This window comes from Lissotriton helveticus, chromosome 4_1 (assembly GCF_964261635.1).
Source record: "Lissotriton helveticus chromosome 4_1, aLisHel1.1, whole genome shotgun sequence".
NCBI classification, from domain to species: Eukaryota; Metazoa; Chordata; class Amphibia; order Caudata; family Salamandridae; genus Lissotriton; species Lissotriton helveticus.
Window position 1 is genome coordinate 927,957,377 of NC_136063.1, and position 18,277 is coordinate 927,975,653.

At 44.1% G+C, this 18,277-nt stretch overlaps 1 protein-coding gene across 1 annotated transcript in view; it reads right to left on the reverse strand.

Annotated features, from left to right (window-relative positions):
• The window catches only part of GPLD1 (glycosylphosphatidylinositol specific phospholipase D1), a 586,386-nt gene that overhangs the window by 268,849 nt on the left and 299,260 nt on the right, over window positions 1–18,277 (reverse strand). Inside the window, exon 11 of the mRNA XM_078685714.1 lies at window positions 1,757–1,822. Coding sequence (XP_078541840.1) covers window positions 1,757–1,822 — 66 coding nt within the window. The remainder of the gene's footprint in view (window positions 1–1,756; window positions 1,823–18,277) is intronic.

Consider the following 18,277-nt stretch of genomic DNA (forward strand, 5'->3'; position numbering starts at 1 on the left):
TCCATTACACATGTGTGGAGTATCAGCCACATGCAGTAGCTCTGGCTCGCCTTCACATGGAGGCACGAGACAATCTTCTCTCTGGGCAGCCTTCGTGGCAGTGGGGGTAGATTGTGGTTCCAGGATCTGCTCTGCACCACACACGTTCAATCTATTAGGTCACCGCGGGGGGCTTTATGTTTGACTTTGCTTTTTTTCCCGGGCAGTGCTGCAGTGACGTAGCCTGCGGATCGCGCCTCAAGCCCCTGCGGCGATCGTGACCAGCCGTGCCCGATCCCCCACGTTTTTGCCGGATTCCGCCCCTCTCTCGTCGTGTGGGCGCGATGGTCTGTGCTGCAGCGTCGCAGTCAAGCAGTTGTGCCCCCGTGACTGCCCCTGCAAGCTGGGGGTTCGAAGCCACCGCCTCCGCAGTGTGCGGCGCAGACCGTTGAGGCCTACTTGCCTCGTGTGGACCACGGAGTTTCCTGCCAGTCGCCGCCGTCCTGCCCACCGGTCCCATCCTCCACGTCCGTCACGGCAAATCTTCCTCTCTCCGTTCTCAGACCCACCGCAGCCGATCCGCACCAAACTTTCGCCGAGGGTGGAGGACAGGATATGCAGCAGTCCTAGTGAGTTATTGCCGATGTATGACCAGGTTAAGAAGGATTACTTGAGGATATTAGGCCCAGGTTACAGGAGCCTCACCAAAAGGCGTCCATCCTGTACGTGCGCCCTATAGCGCCCCCCAGGATAAAATGATTCTTAAAATCGAAAGGGTCAAGCTAGGTAAATCCAGAAGGATGTTTTAGAAGAAGAATGTCGAAAGGTGAGCCAAAATTGCACAATTTAGTCTTAGAGCTGAGCTTCTCCGAAGGCATACTTTGAACTAATTCAGCCTACATAGAGGCCTCTTACTGCTCAATTCAATGGCCTGTCTAATAAGTGGTGAATCAACCTTCTCCTTACATGTAGTAATATCAACATCAGCTTGGAACTTTAGAAGCTATGTTAAAAAAACAGATGATAACAAATTGCAAAGTTCCCCAGCATGATCCTCTTAGCCCCTGGGGAGGAGTTACCTATAATGTAATTGATGACTGTGAACACATTTCACTGTGAGTTCACTTTCTTTATGGCTATGGCTACTTTCTATATGTGTGACGCTGGCTTTTAGGCAACCTCAAGGGATGGATCATAGATCATACAATCTAAGGTATTTTCTTTCGGCCCGCTTTAGCTCAAATGTGGCCTCCTGCAGCTCTCTGTTAAACCAAAGGAGCATCTAATGGAAGATGGTTCCATTATAGCACCTCATCAATCCGTTTCTTGCTAGTTTTCTGCTAGACAACAAAATGGTTCATCAGTATGCAGAATGATCAGGTCAGCAAGCTTTCAAATGTTACCAAATCTAAAATAGTATTGGACTGACTTTGCCTATTGATAAAATTAAACACCAACCCCTCCCCTCCCCCAATTATCAGTTAGGTTGCACACAAGAAGGGGGCTTCTGCAAACTGCTGTGGGATAAACAAGCCTTCATATGACAAGCATGACCGCCATATTGTCTGTAAAATAGTTAAATACACACATTATTTTTTATTCACAACGCCTTGGCCTCCTGTCTCTATCGATGTATTGGTTTAAAACTTTTATTTACAGTAAAATAGATTGTGTGTGAGTCAAAAATAAAAGTTCAAGAAATTATGGATGAATTCTCATAATCTAGTAAACCTTATAAACCTAAACAGAGGTTGAAAAAGCTTCGCAAGTAACTTACATGTGGCTGTTCCTCTCTTCTCCGGTGCACTGTATGAACACTGGGTTTTCTGGGATGTAACAGCCACTAGAGAAACAGAAAATACTTTTGAAGCATATATGAAAAAATCATACATATTTAAGAAATCAGTTCATTAGGGAAAATGCACTTTGTCTTTTTTTCATGACTTTTTCCACCATGAAAAGAAACTAGACCATTGGAACTTGCCACAAATAGCACAAACAGTGCAGTTAAGATGACCCTTAGTGCAGTAGATATAAATACATGAGCATTGACAATTCGCTGTGGCCTAGTGTTGCCTTCCAGATGCTCTAACAGAAAATATTTCACATCAGGGAACAGGGGCAAAGGCAAACAAGGGAGAGAGCAACACAGAGGGTTGGGGTGTTTGGGATAAAAAGCATATGAGAGGGAACAACACAGGGGATGAGTGGCTGGTATTTGGCAGTTGGTCTGGCACATGAGGGAAAGAGTTGGATAATACTTGCACTCTCATGGAGTGCCTAACTAAGAAAGAAAAAAGTAGTTCTCTAAACGTGAGCAGTGTAAGGATGCAAGTCACCCAATCAATGATGCTGTACTTTGCTAATATTCAATAAAAGTTTTTTGAAAATTAAAAATAAAAAAAGTCAACCAATCAAAACGATTGTAATGGAGTTGTACTCCAGGGGAAGGACAAACACAGTAAGAAGAAAAAGGCAGGCTATCAGATAAGAAGCAAGCAAGTGAGTTACAATGAAGTCAACCAATGATGAGCAATGAATGGACCATAAGTACACAGTAAGTACACATAGGTTGTTAACAGCCAGACAGCCGTCGCTGCTTGGTAAGCGATATCTAGTTAAAGCTAGTATAGTGTATCAAGTGGTGGAGATGCTTGCTTTTATTCTCAATTGAAGTGATTTTTTTATCGACCTCCACCTCCCATGAAGGAAAACAGTTTTGAAAGTAAGAGGTAACAAATGCTTGAAGGGGAGATGTTAGACCTGACACCTTGGCGTGGGTCTCCCTTCCATTTTTGCTGTTGCCTCATGTGTTTTTGCTGGTGTTAGATGCTTTGGGCACTGTGCCAATGCTGTCCAGTGCCACAGTGCAAGTGCTCCCTATTGTAAATTATTGTATGAATTAGTGATTGGCGGTTTGGTTTACCTGTCAGACCCTAGTACAGTGCACCCGGAGTGCCCAGGGCTGGTAATCCAAATGCTGCTGGTGGGCTTGCAGCACTGGTTGTGCCACCCACAGAAGCAGCAACCTGTAAATGTGTGTCTAAGGTCTGCCATTGCAGAGCCTGTGTGCATTCTGGTACTGCCATGCTGACTGGACAAGTGCACCCACTTGCCAGTCCCTAACCTTCCCTTCTCTTCATGTCAGACACCACTATGGTGGGCCCAAGGGCAGGGTGCATTGTAAGTACAAGGTAGGACAAGCCCTGGTGTGTGTGTGTGGCATGTCCTAATAGTGAATTACAGTGATTTTCGTTTTTCACTATTGCAAGGCTAACTGTTCTCCATAGGCCAGAATAGGCAGTTAGATTATTACTATAATCCTAACTGACTCAGGGAACACAGTAGAAATTCGAGTTTAGTATGCCTGAACTCAGAATGATAAAATAAATCTTTTAGTGAAGTTGATTTTAACATTCTGAGTTTGAAAATACCACTTTTGGAAAGTAGGTATTTTCTTGTCTAACTATCCAAGCCTGCCTCTGCTAGGTTGTGTATTCCTTGTCTGGAGTTTGAGTGACAGGGGTTTGGAGATTCCAGGAGACAAGGTGAGTCAACCCAGTGGTGAATAGAGAGATCTGCATCTAGATGGGTGGGAGGAGTTGCACCTGGGACCTGAATCGGGTTGTGCCTTCCCTCTACAATGCTGGCTCCACCTCCTGTGGTGTGTCTGATGTCTCTGCCCTGCACTGTGAAAGGGGAGAAGGAGTTATGTCAACAGAGTGCTCCAGTGCTGTGCCTTCCCTCCACAATGCTGGCTCCACCTCCTGTTTCTGCCCTGCACCATGAAAGGAAAGAAGAAGTCCTGTAAACAGAGTGCTCCTGGACTGACCAGAACTGTTTTGGATTACACAAAGGCCCCTCTGCCCTCAGAGGACAAAGGAGTTTGGGGTATAAATAGTGGGACCCTGATCCCAAGAATTTAGATCACTTTTGGACAAACAGGAAGAAACCTTTGCTGAGGAGCGGAACCTGAAGAAACTGAGGAGAGACTATTTCTAAGCTGAAGAGCTGCTTGGGGGATTGGCCTGCAGTGGTTGCCTGACTGCCAAAGAAAGTGAGCTCTCTTAACTCTGAAGAAAAGTAGGCCATGAAGGCACCCAGGTCTCCCCAAACTTGCTGCTCTTTGATCAAAACATCATTGTGACTTTCGAACATTCTTAGATGATCCCAAACAATCCTAAACTATATAGGCATTCTCTATGGTTTGTCAGACTTTACTTTTTGTCCACAATGCCATAAGAGCCTGTTTTGCGGCACACAAGCCCGGTGACATTTGTGAATTGCTGTCTTGAACATCCCATCTAGTGCACTGACAATGCTGTGCCAATATGTTTTGACGTTTGGACAGTGCCACAAGAGATTCAGTAGTTTTCTTGCACTCCCAAAACAATGCCAACATGTATCAGACCTATTGGGGTCCCACCCATTTAGCTTGATCGTGGTGTAACATCTGTATGTCTGGTGTCTAATCATCAACAGTCTTCCTACAGAGCTTTTAGATGTGATGGTTGCCTTATAGAGAATGTCTTCCCATTCTTTTGTTGTAAGTGTACACCCCAACTCAATCCCTCACTTCTTCTTTCCTGGTGCCTTCTTAATATTATTTGTGTTTGTCAGGAATTTACATATTTCTGTCACTCTCATTTGTAATTATCCAGTTTTAAAATTGAGTCAGGTGTTGGCTGGCTTGGGGCTTAATTGAGGTGTGTCGGATATAAATCTGGCATTAGTGGTAGCTTTACATCTCAGTCTCGCTATAGTCTCCTTTAAGGACCTTAAATGACTTGATATCTGATTCAATGAAGAGGTATCCTCTTCTAAGCCAGTCTCTAAGGTAGTTTCTTGTCTTCCATTTCCAAATGTCGATTGTGCTGTCCTGTGTGGCTGAGGAGAATTTGTATTGCCTGGTATATCAATGAACAGAGAGGGGAATGTTGTCAGGCCCAACTGCACTGCCACTCTGTAAAAAACATTAGGGTTATCTTGGTTGTGGATGAAAAATCCTGCAACTCTAAACTTCTTAATGATCCTGAAAACTTTACAGATACTGGACCCTGCAACCAGTTGATCCACAAAACAAAGTGTTTCTCAGGCTGCTTCCTTCCACTGCATATCATAGTTGGGCTGCCTGATGGCATATGACTATCTAACAAAATTCACTATAGAGAGGAACAGGGTGCAGGTAGTGTAGGTCCTACCTGCACTCGTCACTAAATTGTATCTCCATATTACTGGGAGTGAACAAATTAGATTTACAGCTAGATTCATGAAAGGAAATTGCGCTCGTAAAGGGCCAGATTCTCAGAATCTGACCCTTTGCGAGCGCAATTTTTGCATTTGGGATTAATCATCCCAAATGCAAAAATCGGTAATTGCGAAATCGCATATTTGCGAGGAATTGCATTTAAGGATTCTCTATTTGAGATTCCTTAAATGCAATTCATCAACCATTTTTAATTTGCGAATTCGCAATATTTGGCTGCTATTTACCACAAATTGTAACTTCGTGGTAAATAGCGAAAACTCAGAAAAATGCACTTTAGTGCATTTTTCTGAGTGGTATGTTACACACACACATGTCCTTTGGACATGTGTGTGCGCAACATCTGGCTACATTTGCTTTTCAGAGGTGCTACAGGGTGTCCTTTGGACACCCCTGGCACCCTTGAAATCGCATCCTTATTTGCGATTAGCAAATTGCTAATCGCAAATAAGGAATAACTCCTCATTCATTCCTATGGGCCTTTAGGCCCATAGGAATGAATGAGGAGTTATTCCTTATTTGCGATTAGCAATTTGCTAATTGCAAATAAGGAAGATGTAGGAATCGCGATATTATTTGCAATTCCTACATTACCCATTTTGCAAGTCCTTAATAGCGATTCCTTATGAATCTCTATTACAGACTCGCAAAACGGGACTTTGATGAATCTAGCTGTATGTTTTTTAACCTTACCAGGGGGACCCTGCAATAAATTGATCTGTCGGTACCTCAGTGGTATTTCTAATGCACTCCCTTACTTTCTCCACACACCTGCACTCACCATAACAGCATTCTACATAAAAGATCTCTGCCAAAGAGCCCTCTCACAGGAGGAGCAAACGCCGGATAATGAAGCATGACACCTTCACAGGTGTGTGAGGGCATAATTTCCCAATAAAGAAGATCCCCTCCATAGTACTGACCATTCACCTGTATACCAACACTTTGTTTTGGCTTTCTTCCCGAAAGGTTTTTTTTGCCTCCTGTATCGTTCAAACATATGTTTTTTTGACAGCTGTCAAGCTTTTGACTACCAGTTCTGCATTTCATTGGGGTCTTTGAAGACAATCTTATAGTCACATCTCACAAAGTAATTACATTTAGGGAATGAGTACTTCGAGTTCAGTTTTCCTAACCTTCTTGATTTCTTGACTTTTGGCTGCTCACTGTTACTGCCGCTAAGCTTTTCATGTTCTGAGTACTCTTGTCTTCTAGCCCTCTTTTCTCTCTAATGGTCTCTGGCCTTCTTTATCTTGTCAGCACTCTCTTTTACATAGCTTCATTCTTTGTTCATATGTCTTCAATTCTAGGTGACCTGAAAATTCACCTAGAAGATAATCAGAATAACATCTGCCACCCTTTTTTTATCTGATTTGGAGGCTCTAAGCTTAAGGTTATGCAATCAGGGCCCTACTCATAAGGCGGGACACCTTCTGGATCCAATTTTGTCCAATCTTTGCTATGACTGTAGTACTCCTGCGCTTCAGTTAGATTGGTCTGACCATTTTATAATTCCATTCAACCTGCAGCCTTCCACATCTAGGGTAGTGGCCCCTCCTACTAGCTCAGGTAGTCTCAGATCTTGGGGCAAGTTGAATATGGAGTCTATTAATACTATTCTGTCTACTAGCATACCTGATGTCACTTTACCTTTGCTTTCATTAAATACTGCTGTCTCAGACTGACTAACTAATACCATTGGCATCTGTCTGCCCCCTGTACCCAAACGCAGCTTTACTCATCACCCCCCCTGCCCCATGGTTTACAAACGATCTTAAAGTTATTAAGTCTAAATGTAAAGCACTAGAAAGAAGATGGAGGAGATCGTACTCTTTAACTTGTAAATATGCTTATAAAGCTGTTCTTAAAAGTTATCATTTAGCATGTAAAGAGGCACGCATTTTCTACGTTGCTAACACAATAATTAAGGCATCTAATCGTCCTCGGGCTCTATTTTCGGTAGTGAAGAAGTTAGCTGGCTCTGATACCATCCCTCCTCCTGTCCTTGATGAAAATCAATGTAACAACATCGCTGACTTCTTTATTCAGAAGGTTGAACTTATTTACAAGTCACTCTCTGCTCCTTCCCCTTCCTTGTGCAGTATGGCTTCTCCATTTGACCCTACATATCACAGTAATTGTGACCAGATAGCCAAGATTTCTTCCTGGCACCCTTTTGAAGATGCGTCTCTCCAAAATTGTTTAAACATATTGGGCCTCATTTATGAGAAATGACGCATCGCTGCGCGAAAGCAGCGATGCGTCACTTCTAAGTGCGCACTCCTTGCGACATACCTGATGCGTCATATTTAATGTATGATGCATCATGTCGCAAGGAGTTACAGATACGTCAGTATTTCTGACGTATCTGTAAGCGCAAAAGTGACGCATTGCTGGAGTGTGTCACAAAAGTGACGCAACTCTAGCAATGCTTCCTTTCACAGGGGGCAACCCCCATGTGAAAGGGCTTGCATCAGTCTTATGCCTACTGTGAGGCAGGCGCAAGATTTTGACGCAACAGTGTCCTAGAAGAGACGCAGTGAAATCTCATAGATTTCACTGCGTCACTTCTACGAAGCTTTTTGCGGGGAAAAGCCCCCCTGCATACATTATACCTGACGCAGGTATAATGTAGCGCAGGGGTTTACAAAGTGACGCATCTGCTTAGATGCGTCACTTTGTAAATAGAGCGCAACAGGAGGCATGTTTTACGCCGCCGATGCGTCGGAAGCGCAAAACTGACGCAAGGCCTTATAAATGAGGCCCATTGAATCTGGGTCTCCACTTGATCCTTTGCCTATTAACATCCTTGGTCAGCTCTCTGCCACATCTAAAGGCGTCCTTATCGATCTTCTTAACGCCTCTATGCGGGAGGCCTTAGTACCCCCCCGAGTGTAAGCGAGCCATGGTCATCCCTTTGTTCAAAAAGGCCGGGGCATATCCTTCTGTACTATCTAACTTTAGACCCATATCTCTGCTTCCGGCTTTCTACAAAATTTTGGAGAAACATATCAATACACAACTGACACAACACATAGACAAAGTTGGCTTTCTTCATTATTCGCAATCCGGGTTCAAAGCCAACTTTTCAACTGAAACCGCTCTGCTTGGGGTTACTGAGAAACTGCGCCAGCATTTAGATCAAGGGGAAACTGCGGCACTCATTCTATTTGATTTGAGTGCCACATTCGACACTGTGTCACATAACATCTTGCTTAACGCCCTCAGGTCTCTTGGGCTGGACGGCACTGCCCTATCCTGGTTTGCTTCAATCCTTGATGGTCGCACTTTTCAAGTCTTTTCTGCTAAGGCATCATCCAAGATCTGCGTATCAGCACATGGAGTCCAACAGGGATCCATTTTAAGCCCCCTGCTCTTCAACATCTATGTCACACCTCTGGCAGAGATTGTGGAAGAGGCGGGTCTTCCCTACATTCGTATGCGGATGATACTCAGATTGCCTTTTCACTTTCCACCACTAAAGACGCTACGACATCTGCCCTTCAGTGCGGCATACGGCAAGTGACAGAGTGGATGTGCCTTAACTTTTTGAATTGGGGATAAGACTGAGGTCCTTATCCTGGGCAAGCACAAGGACCTATGGGACACTCACCATTGACCTCAGGAAGTGGGTTCCTTTCCCCTACCTGTCACCCATGTCCATAATTTGGGCATCGTTATTGATGATAGTCTCTCTATGAGACAACAGGTGGCGAGTGTTGCTGCCATCTGTTTCACGATCTTGAGGTGGCTTTGTAAGATCATTTGGATGCTTCCTGCCTCAACCCAAAGCACGGTAGTCCAGGCACTCATCACCTCTCGCCTCGATTACGGCAATGTTCTCTATCTCGGTAGTGAGAAAGCTACAGGTAGTTCAGAACTCTGCAGTACGCCTTCTTTGTCAAGTTCCTAGACAGGCTTCCATCTCGCCGTATTTACGTGACCTTCACTGGCTTCGAATTGATCAAAGAATTAAATTTAAAACCCTGTGTTACATCTTTAAAATCAAACAAGGTGTGGCACCAGCGTATCTGCAAGAGCTCATCTATCCTTACATTCCTTCTCGTCCCCTGCCCACGGAGACTTCATGATTTCCAGATTTAATCTTGCAAGAATGGGAGGCCACTGCTTTTCTTGTCTTCGCCCCAAAATCTGGAATTCTCTTCCGGTGTCCTTGAAGAATGACCCGTCCTATTTCAGCTTTTCTCTTTTAGTAGCAAATGGTTCTTGACTGCTCCTTTTCTAGCAATTTGTGTGCTAGGCGCCGGGAAACCCTTTTTGGGTAGCTGCGCGCGTTACAAAACTAATTTAATAATAATAATAATATTAATTGAGGTAATTGTGTCTTCTGCTTCTTGGGGCACATTTCCACTTTCAGACTCTGGATTTACCCCTGGTGCTTCTCCTGCGTCGTCTTCAACTGTCTGTGCACAGGTTCCTGCTTGATTGTTCTCTGTTCTCCAGAGCTCGCCAGGGTCTTGCCCAATGTGGTGCCTAGTTCTGGTCTCTGTGTTTCTCCCTCAGCTTAAGACCCTTATGCCTCTTTTGGGATTTTCTCTGGCTGCTGATCAGGCAGTTGATGCTGCGGACTCTCAGGTAGGACCTCTTCTTTTTCTTCTACCGCTGATGCCTCAGATACTTCAAATTGAACTGGACTCTGAAAATCAGTGTTTGTCGAACTGGACTCTGAAAATCAGTGGTTGTCGTCCCTTTTTCTTATTCTGATTGTCTCACTCTCCTTGTATGCAAGGCATGTATCCAGTTTGGTAAGGCTACACATTTCACAGCAGGTTTGGTAACAAGAATTACTTGAAGAGGACTATGAGTTGCACACATGTTTCTTCATAAGAACCCATTCACCTGGTTTCAGGTTGTGGCAAGATGTGGGTCTCATTGCTGGAGTACCAAGTCAACCTGGTGAGAGATAGAACGCACCACAGCAGCCAGTCCTGTGCAATAGTTGAAAACTATGTCATCTGTAATATTTACAAGCACAGCTGCAGTAATGTAAGGAATTCTAATGAACCTCCCTATCAAGATTTTGTAGGGGGAGAATCCTGCTCAGATGTAGGGGGTACTCTGAATGTACCAGCTGGCGCACATCTGACCATTTGGAAAATGTGGAGGCACATGCTATTGCCAGCATATCTGTATTTGTCTCTTTGACTCTCCAAATTACTCTGGATACCTGCAGTCTGTACCAGCAGTGAAACTTATGGTTGATTCGCAAAGCATTGCATAACAACTGCATCACTTCACTTTTAACATGACTACCTTGGTCTGACTCAAGATAAACAGGTATGCCTAAACTAGGGATCAACTCTCTCAAGAGAAATTTGATCACAGTCAGACTATTATACCTCCTTGTTCCATATGCCTTGACCTAGCACAAGAATAAGCACACTATAACTAGGATATACCGCAGATGGCTACAGTAGTGTATTTCAAGAAAAATTGATTTGAAGGTAGTTAATTGGGCCATCTGACATCCCTTTGTGATCATAGGCACAGTAGTCTTTTGCTCAATTTTTTGACACACAATACATCTTTGACATAAGTTCTCAATGGGATATGAACGCGTGGGGTGTATCACTACTGTTTGAAGGTCTACACGTTTGCATCTTTGTCAATGAGGGTTGGGTCACGTAAATATCAAACCATCACCAGCAACATGGTGTAGGAAGCTGGCTCCCAAATGGTATGCAGAGGTAAAAGCAGATAATTACGCACTGTTGGAAACAATGGAGAAAAATGCATATCAAATCAGGCAATGCTTTCACAAGGTTCACCTTCGCGTTTTAGGTCGATATCGGGACCAGGTCCAAATTTCCAGCAGGAGAAGTTCGGGAGCATACCGGATCAGCCGGGAGCAGAGTGCTGAGGGTTTGATAGCTGGTGCACAGAGGCAAAGAGGGGTACTTGAAAGTACACTGTACAGGAGGACTTACAGGTAAGTCTGAGGGGGCTCCTTTGAGGGAGGAGGTCGCAAGGGCTTGGGGACCATGGGAGCACAGCTGGTTGGTAGGTGCCGGGGCTGGTGGAGCTGAGTGCAGAGCGAACAGGTCAGCCAGGTGTTATGCATCCTGAGGTCCTTGAGGTCAGGGGCAAGCAAATTGGAGAGGAACTCTTGGGACAGCTGGGCTACACCATAACTAGGTTTTAGGTGTCTTGATGTCCCTTGAAGGGTGCTTACTTCTGGTGTTTTGGGAGTCTGGTGTGGACTCTTGTTCTGGGTGTTTCCCGCTGGGGGTCCACTACCCCGGGTATTGGTATGCCTTGGCTCCGGTAGGTTCTGATGTCTAAAACTTGGTGTGAAGACAGATCTGACCCTCTGGAGCTGTTATACCTTTTCTTCCTTGGTGCTGCGTCGAGGTTGTTGGGGAGCAGCAAGTCTATAAACTGGACTTCACAGGATTGGTGCCTGCGGTGTGCAGCAGAGTGATAGCTTCCCTCCAAGTTAGCTTCTCAGTGACTTCTGGAGGTGCTCCGGGGTTCTTGGAATCCTTCCAGGTTCAGAACAACACAGCAGGCAGTGATTGTCGAGTCCTTGAGGCAGCAGGCAGGGTTTGGCACCTTTTTCTTCTGTAGCAGGGCTTCAGTTCTCATGTAGCAGGTCATATTTGTCCTTGTCTTCTCTTGTCCACCAAACCTGATGTCCAGGCCTGAGGGTGCCACCTAAATTCTGAATTTAGGGGTGTTGCAAGGGTAGGCAGGTAGTAGCCAATGGGCTACCTACCTTTAGGGTGTCTACACCCTCTAGTGACCACTTCTGTGGGAAGGGGAACTACCATGGCCCTGACAAGTTGTTTCTCCACCATCCCAAGATGGTGGAATTTGACGAGAGGGGTTCACATCACCTGCCCAATCCTAGGGGTGCTGTAGGCTAAGTGGGGACGCTCTTCCTATCGTAACTCATTTTCCCACCTTCCCTCCAGCCAAAAGTGGAGCAGGATCTGGAGGTTCCTGAGTTGGATTTCAAAGGTGGCAGCGCCTTTGAAGCTTCCTGCCCAGGAAGGACATCCTGTCCTGGAGGAGGTGTGATGCACCTCCGCCCAGAGCAGGCTTTGTCTTCGTCCCCTGAGAGCACTGGCTCTCACCCCAACAGATTAGAAACATGTCTGCTGGTGGCAGACTTGCAAAAACAAGTCAGAGACCACACCAGTGCTTGGAAGGTTTTCGGGGGACCCTCTAGAAGGGTCTCCTGTGTAACTTTATCAATAAATCCAACACTGGCATCAATGAGGATTTATTAAGACAATATGTTTCCTACCAAACATCTTAGAAATCAGTGAGCTAGGAAGCTCATTTTGGCAAGTATCCAGCCCATGTACTCCTTATGGCTTCCCTGTGCACTTACAATATCTCAGAACAAACTGGACATTGTAGGGGGCATATCTGCTCATGCTGACATGCTCTAACATAGGATATAGTGCACCCTGCATTATGGCTAAAGGCCTGTAGTAGGGGTGACTTACCTATATCTTATGTAGTGTGTGTGTGGCATGACTCTGAATTTCTCTGCACCAAGACACACAGCTGCACTGGAAGAGAGCATAGCCTTGGTGAGGGGTACCTGGTGGCACACCAATGCTGCAGCCTTAGAGAACACTCTTTAGTACCCATCCCCTAGGTGCCACAGGTACAATTTACTGTGGACTTATAGGGGTAGCTGAAGTTGGGCCAATCATGTTATAGTGTTTCGGAAAGAGAACTCGCACTGGGAACCTGGTTAGCAGGGATACAGTGCACTTACAGTTCGAAATCACATCAGGCAAAAAGTGGGGGCAAACCATGCAAGAAGAGGCATTGCCCTACACAAGGAATTAGAAAGAACTGGCTTTCCATCACTAGATACCCAGATCTCGCCAGCATCCTTCATTAACTTGCACTTTCCCATTTTTCTTTCTCAATCTCAGACACGTTGTTTTGAAGCTCTTGGAGCTCATTAAAGGTATGCACAGAGTTTAGTAACATATTCACGACACTTTCATTTTCATCATTGCATGGATTGTCCAAGTGAAATGTGTTACACTCAAGGGCAAAATAACTGAGAATCTCATCTGCACAACCATTATCAGTGATGACACAATCATTGCCATTCTTGTGCGCAGCACATCTCACAACTGCTATTTCACTGAGTGACTGGAGTGAGCTTCACAAATTCAAGACATGCATACTATTTTGTATAGGGGAACCAGAGGAGGTCAAATAATCTCCTGGCGACTATAGCTGCCTGAATTCATGAATCGTGCTGACTCCATATTGGCTGTCAGTATAAATGGTAACCCTCAGCCCATTTGACATGAAGCATACCCTTTACCGCAATTAATTCAGCTACTTGTGCAGAGGTTGTATTGCACATGTAAGAAGCTTCCACAGCACCAGTCATAGTGAAAACTGCATATGGTGCTCTCAAAATTCTATGTGTGTCTCTCAAACAAGAGCCAGCTACAAATAGCGCTTGATCAGACTATTTGAGTGGTACATCCAGAATGTTTGGTCTCTGGACAGTGTATAACTCTATTACATCACCACAACTATGGAAGAACTTATCCTCTTCAGATTCACTATCAGGTAGCTGCAAAATAATAGTATGGTTGAATATATTACTGCACCTTAATTACACATTCTCAACTTCCAAAGCCACCTGTTCATGCTTAGTAAGGCGAATACTAGTCATGCGTTGAGTTCGAGTGGCAGTCAAGAGGATTTCAATTGAATGCCAGACCATCACAATGAGTAGGTAACCCATTGTGATGACCTTATTCTGCTGCACTCTCAGACTGACATCAGCAATTGATTTTAGGCAACCACGAAGCACAGCGGGCTCTGGATTGAGCGTAGCTGAGAAGTATGCTATTGGCGATTTCACTTCCATCAGGGTCTCTGCCAACATGCAATGCACATCCATCACACATAACAGTACAAAGTAAACTCTTTATTGTAGTCTGGCATTCCTAGATTGGAAGTGCTGCAAATTAAGTTTCTGAGCTCCACATTTCTAATCACATGGCACGGCGTCTCTGATGTCATTGTGCGTGAGCCTCTGTATGGGGTTTGTCACTAGAGAAAAGTAGGGAATTCTCCGGTGAAAGTAGCCCACCATTCCCAAAAACATTTTCACCTCCCTCTGGGTGAAGGACACTCTTCTTGGTCCTTTCTTAATTTGGTGCCCTAGATAATAGAGTTCCTTCTGACAGTACTTTAATTTATCAGGGAAAACCTTGTCTACATTCTCACTGTGATGGTTGAGCATGGGAATTCTGTCCTGCCTGTAGGCTTCTTTGGACATAGATGCCATGAGCAGATCATTGGGGTATTGAACACATTTTGAATTACAAGGCAACTAGCTTTAGATTTTCCCTCAGTGTCTGGTAATCGAATTAGGTGTTTTCTACATACCCCTGAGGAGCCCGATCAAACACAAGGGTGTTATCATGGAATCTGAATGTGTAAAGCTATTGGCTGTCCTCATGTAGAGCAATGGAGATGAATGCATGGCACACATTGATGACTGTAAACCACTCAGTATCAGGGGGAATTTGCAAAATGATAACAGCAGGATTCGGTACCACAAGACAGCATGGAATGACAATTTGGTTTATTGTTTAAGATCCACCTCTATCCTCCATCTTTATTTGGTTTCTGAAGAGCCTATAACGGAGAGTTACATTTACTCACAAAGACTTCCTTTAGAATGCTCTGTTCTAACATGCGTTGGAGGGTAGGTGTTATACCAGCTATTGCTTCTGGTAAGAGGTTGCGTTGGGACATTTGTGGAAGAACTGCAGTCTGCCTCAATGTGATTTTGTAGGGCTTTGCATTCGTAGTTTGCATAACTCATTTTCCTGTAAAAAGCATGGTTCTTCCTTCATTGTCTCTTTAAGATCCAAATGTGCATCTTCCTTTGTGAGGGAACAGCCTAAATACTGACTCTTGGGGGTTTATTTTAAATTCTGCATCAACTTTCATGAGTGTCTATTTCCATACCTTTTGGCATGCAGTAGATTACACAATTTACTTTAAGAGCAAATCCCTTCCCAGTAGGTTCACAAGACTTGAATCACATATGACAAATTGGTGATTGTCTGTGATCTAACCTATTTTCACCAGAACTGAGGCTTAGATTTTGTTTGTACACTGCTTTTTTTGTACCGTCTACAACTTGGATCTTTTTTCCCAACAGTGGTAGGTCTGGGGTCTCAACAGTTGCACAGGTAGCTTCAGTAGGAATCAAGAATGACTTTGGATGACCATTCACCTCACCTTCTACATATGGGCCACTCTGTTCTACCTCTAGAATTGTGCGAAGTACGCAGTCGTCTTCCCCACTCGGGCACCGTCATTTCGACTGATTGTATCTGATGGGACTCTCAAACATCATGGGGCCCAGAGAAGCATGGTGTTTTAATCATTAATGAATTCTGCTGAACTCTGGGATGGGGCTGGAATCTTAAGCCGCCATTTTGCATCTGTGGTTGTACCATGGGGGCTTGGGGCATATTGGTCTCATGAATCTCAGGTTTTGCATGATGTGCAAAGGGGCCTTCGGTATTTGGACTTCTAACTGCTTCCCCCACTTTGTGTCATGGCATTCTGTATCTGAGCAAAAATTGTATTCTGTGATATTTAAATCTGCATTCTCTCTTACAATGGCTGACCTTATTGCAGATGTGGCAAGGGGTAATATTCTACAAAGCACTAATATTCATACCACCAACATATCCTCTGTCTATCCCCGGTTGGACTACATTGCCTCCCTGCATGTACTGAATAGGGACTCTTTGCATGTCTACATTCACACCAAGTGTAGGATCGAACCTGAATACACTATGACTGAACTTCTTGGAGCACCCTTCTGTGCTAACTTTGCTTGTGCTATCATGTACGTCTCTTTTGCAGTTTGAGTATCACAGCAGTATTTTGCATACTGAAGGATTTCATAAGAGACTTTGATTGTCAACAAATCACATTCTGCTGTATCTGAGCACTTGTTTCTGGGAGCAAACCATGCACAAAAGTCAAGACAAATCTGTTCAAATTCTTAGATTTTCAATTCCATTATGTTCCCTGTAAACCGGAATCAATGTTTAAAAAAAAATACTGATTCCTAAAATTCCCGCGTCGTATTCAACCTTTTGTAGCCAGTTAACTTCCTTCTGTAGTACCTTTGTTTTCAAATGTGCAAATACAGCATGATATTTAGCCTTGACCAAGGAAGAAGGGGCATTGTAATTCACTGCTCTCTTGGGAAGTCCAGTTTAGAGCTCTCTTACACTCTATCCACAAATCCTTGAAAACCACCACTTCAAAGAAGATGTCTGGATCCTTCCACAAGACCTTGAGATAGTAACAATTCTATTCACCGGGGAGTACCATTTGTCTGGGTCCTCTCTCAATTTTGGCAGACTGTTTGTGAAATAGAAATGTTTTCTCAAATCCACGGATTATGGATGTATGCTCCTCTCTGGACCTCTCTTGACAGGGTACTCTCACCATTGGTACCTCCACCATTCTCACCTTCAGTCTCCACCTTCTTCTTTCTCACTTTTGACCTTTCCTTTTTTGACCATTGTATTTTTCTTAACCTCCCCACTCTCTGATACTATCCACCAATTCCTTGACATGGGTTTTCAAGCCTTTCAATGTAATTCTTTCATAACTTCTAAATTTGTGACATATCAAACCCAAACTCCCAGCTAAAGCCGTTATCCTTGCATGTGCCTCACACACAATTCTAGCACACTCCTTGCCCATATACAACAAGTCACCTTTGCTATAGTGTATCAAAAAATCCAAGCCAAGATTTTCCTTCAAAATCTTCTCAACCTCAGTTTTCAACTGCAGAGTGCTAATCTTTTGGGAGGCACTTTCTTTAGGGTAAAGTGATGATACAGGTGTTGCAGCCACACTATTGCAAATCTGGCAGTAGATTCTCTTTCCGGTGCTTAGTGCAGGATGAACACCTACACTTGCTGGTGTTGTAGGGCGCTAGCAATTACTTTCTCCTGGGGAGTGCCAAGGGCTGCTGGCATTGTTGTAACACTTTGGATTGCTGGTGTTTGGGGAGCCCTGATTTCTGCATATAGTGCGGGTGCACTTGCATCTAAAGGGACACTGTTGCTGCTACTCCCTTGGGGGCCTCCGTTGGGGTTGCCCTGTGTACTGAAAAGGGGAGATCTTGATCTCAACAAATTATCCACAAATGTATCATCTTCTTCACTTTTAGTCCCTGTTTTATTCTCCCATTCTCCTGCTTTTTCTTCGTAGGGGATTTTTCCTGTTCGGAAGTTTCATTCACAATTGCACAGAAGTCAACTACTGCATCCATCATCTATTCATGCCAGATCCTTTTGCTCTCATTCCATTATATTTTCAACCAATTTCAATTTTATTTTGTGTGAGAATCTTCCACATTGATTACCTGGCCCAAAATACTTAAAGCCTCAAATTGTGCAGGTCTCGTTGGGGTTTCACCTCATGCATTCTTTTCCTCAGATTCTCAAGTCTCTTTATATGAAAAGAGCTGTAAGAAGGGAATTGCATATCCCCATCTTTCTCAGAGTACTTGTGCCAGTTTTTAAGCCACAAGTATACACATAACCCTATCTGTGCTGCCATCTCTCTGGTAGGCAAGCCTTTGAGTAGCAACTCTTACTTGCAATTAGTCTTTGGGTTGCAAATCTCTCTTTCAAATAGCCTTCGTGGCCTTCATAGAAGTATTCCCCATGTTTTCTTGCTTGTAGGTAAACACTGGAGTCAACCAATCCCAATACAAACTTCTATAACAGTAGAACAATTACAAAATGGCCTCAACAACTTTTTAGACAATCCCAGCACAACCAGTGCAAAAGCCAACCAATCACTGTGCGGCTCTCAACACTAACGGACCTATCCCAGCGCAACACCTGATGACGCAAAGGGGCAGCATATAGCTTAGTTTCAAAAGCAAAAACTTTAAGGAACATCTATTGTCTGCTTTACCTAAATGGGACAATTCAATGATATGAATTGTGCTTTCAAAGGCGCTCT